A 2445-nucleotide genomic window follows, 5' to 3' on the forward strand; every position below is an offset into this window, starting at 1 on the left:
GATGAGTGCAGATCAGAAAACCTAAGATAAGGTGATCCACCGGTAAATGAATGGTGGCCTCGCCCACAATTTGACAGCTTCCTGTGAGTCTTGTGCCTGGGGTCTGCAGTTTTCCCAGGCTGGGAAAACCATCTTGGGTTTTAGACTCCCGTCGTGGTCAATCAGGGAGACGGGGGCAAAGGTTTTACTCTTGCATGCTCACCCTGTAGTATTCAGGGGAGCTGCCGAGTGTCCTTAATAACCAGTGCCTCCCTGTCGACAGGTGACCAACGAAATCATTCCAGTGCTGCCCTATTCCCACCTGGCCGTGCTGGTACCGGTCTTCCTGATCACCGACTACCTGCGATACAAGCCAGTCCTGGTCCTGCAGTGCCTGAGCTTCGTGTGCGTGTGGCTGTTGCTGCTGCTGGGCACGTCTGTCTTGCACATGCAATTCATGGAAGTCTTCTACAGCATCACCATGGCGGCACGCATTGCCTACTCCTCCTACATATTCTCTCTGGTGGACCCTTCCCGCTACCAACGCATGGCCAGCTACTCACGGACGGCAGTATTGCTGGGGGTGTTCATCAGCTCTGTGTTGGGCCAGGTGCTGATCACCCTAGGAGGCATCGACACTTATAAGCTCAACTGCATCTCCCTGGGCTTCATCCTCTTCAGCCTGGGCCTCTCCCTCTTCCTGAAGCGTCCCAAGAGGAGCCTCTTTTTCAACCGCAGTATACTCGCGCGTGGAGCCTTGCCCTGTGAGCTGGATCAGATGCACCCGGGGCCTGGCCGGCCAGAGACCGGGAAACTAGAGCGTATGCTGGGCACTTGCAGGGACTCCTTCCTGGTGCGCATGCTCAGTGAACTGGTGGAAAATGCCCGGCAACCACAGCTGCGTCTCTGGTGCCTCTGGTGGGTCTTCAACTCTTCAGGCTACTACTTGATCATCTACTATGTACATGTCCTGTGGAAGAGCATAGACAACAACCTCAACTACAATGGCGCCGTAGATGCCGCCTCCACACTGCTGAGTACGCACTGGAGGGCCCTTGCCAGTCCCAGCTGGACCCCAATGGGCCTGTAGTCTAGCCCTACCCCTAGCCCTGGGATAGACCACCAATGTAGACTGCCCTGTCCCTTTCCCGACCCTGCCCCTGCTTCAGAGCCACCCTAGCTCAGTCCATCTCTCCCATGGTTCCACTTGCCCAAGCTCAGCCATGACTGAATACCTCCTACCCCCAGGCGCCGTCACGTCCTTCTCTGCGGGCTTCGTGAACATCCGCTGGGCTCTGTGGTCAAAGCTGGTCATCGCAACTGTGATAGCCATCCAGGCCAGCCTGGTGTTCTGTATGTTCCAGACCCAGGACATCTGGGTCTGCTATGTGACCTTCGTGCTTTTCCGTGGCGCCTACCAGTTCCTCGTGCCCATTGCCACGTGAGTGAAATGGTATGGGAGAGGCTTCTGGAAGGTTCTGTTGGGGAGCATAAGGCAATGCAGGCAGTTTCGTGGGAGGCCTGACCTGTCTAGACACTTATGGCTGTGTCCGTTACAGTGGGTTCCCTAGGCCTCACAACCCCTATAAGGACAGAGCATCCCCTGTAGCTCCAGTTCTCTCCTGGCTCCACCAGTCCTTCCTGAACCCCTATAGTGTTGCTGTCCCATAGACCACCTAAAGGTGACCAGCACCCCACCATGTCCTCCCCTTGGAGACCCTCCTTCCATTTTCTAACCTGCACCCCCTCCTGCTGCTTTTGACCCTTCTCTGGACTTGGCCTACGTGCTGTCCTCTGAACTCTGCTTCAAAGCTGCCCGGTGCTGACAGCAGGAGACCGTTTCCAGATCCTACTAGCATGCTCTTCTTGAGACCCCACCCAGGCTGGAACGGAGGGGCACACACTATCGTGTGTGAGGACACACTCAGCTCATGCCACGTAGGCCTCAGATATCCTCACAGAGCTGGGCGTGGTGGTACACACCTTTAATCCTAGAACTCAGGAGGCAGAGGCAGGCGGATCTCTGTGCGTTCCAGACCAACCAGAGATTCATGGTGAGACCTTGTCTAAAAGAAACCCGAAAGATGCTCATAGACATGTGCTCACATCAGATGGACAATACACACACACACACACACCGTCCACTGCATGTGCACTACACAGTCCATGTTTATACCATACATGTACATGGATCAGCATGCCACCATATATAATATGTATATGTGTATATATGTGTATATGTCTACACACACATATATACACATATACACTCACACACACACACATATATATACATATATCATAGATTTCATACACCATATGTATCTAGCATTTGCACTGTGCATAGCATACATACATGTGCTTACATCAGATGTACAACACACACACACACACACCATCCACTGCATGTGCACTACACAGTCCATGTTTATACCATACATGTACATGGATCAGCATGCCACCATA

At 53.3% G+C, this 2445-nt stretch overlaps 1 protein-coding gene across 19 annotated transcripts in view; it reads left to right on the forward strand.

Annotated features, from left to right (window-relative positions):
• Slc19a1 (solute carrier family 19 member 1) overlaps positions 1-2445 on the forward strand; it is a 20253-nt gene that overhangs the window by 10504 nt on the left and 7304 nt on the right. For all 19 annotated transcript variants that reach the window (XM_031348087.1, XM_031348098.1, XM_031348094.1 and 16 more), the window contains 2 exons: positions 263-1016; positions 1228-1420. In XM_031348087.1, the coding sequence (XP_031203947.1) occupies positions 263-1016; positions 1228-1420 (947 nt within the window). The remainder of the gene's footprint in view (positions 1-262; positions 1017-1227; positions 1421-2445) is intronic.

Source organism: Mastomys coucha, unplaced genomic scaffold, assembly GCF_008632895.1.
Source record: "Mastomys coucha isolate ucsf_1 unplaced genomic scaffold, UCSF_Mcou_1 pScaffold3, whole genome shotgun sequence".
Lineage (NCBI taxonomy): Eukaryota > Metazoa > Chordata > Mammalia > Rodentia > Muridae > Mastomys > Mastomys coucha.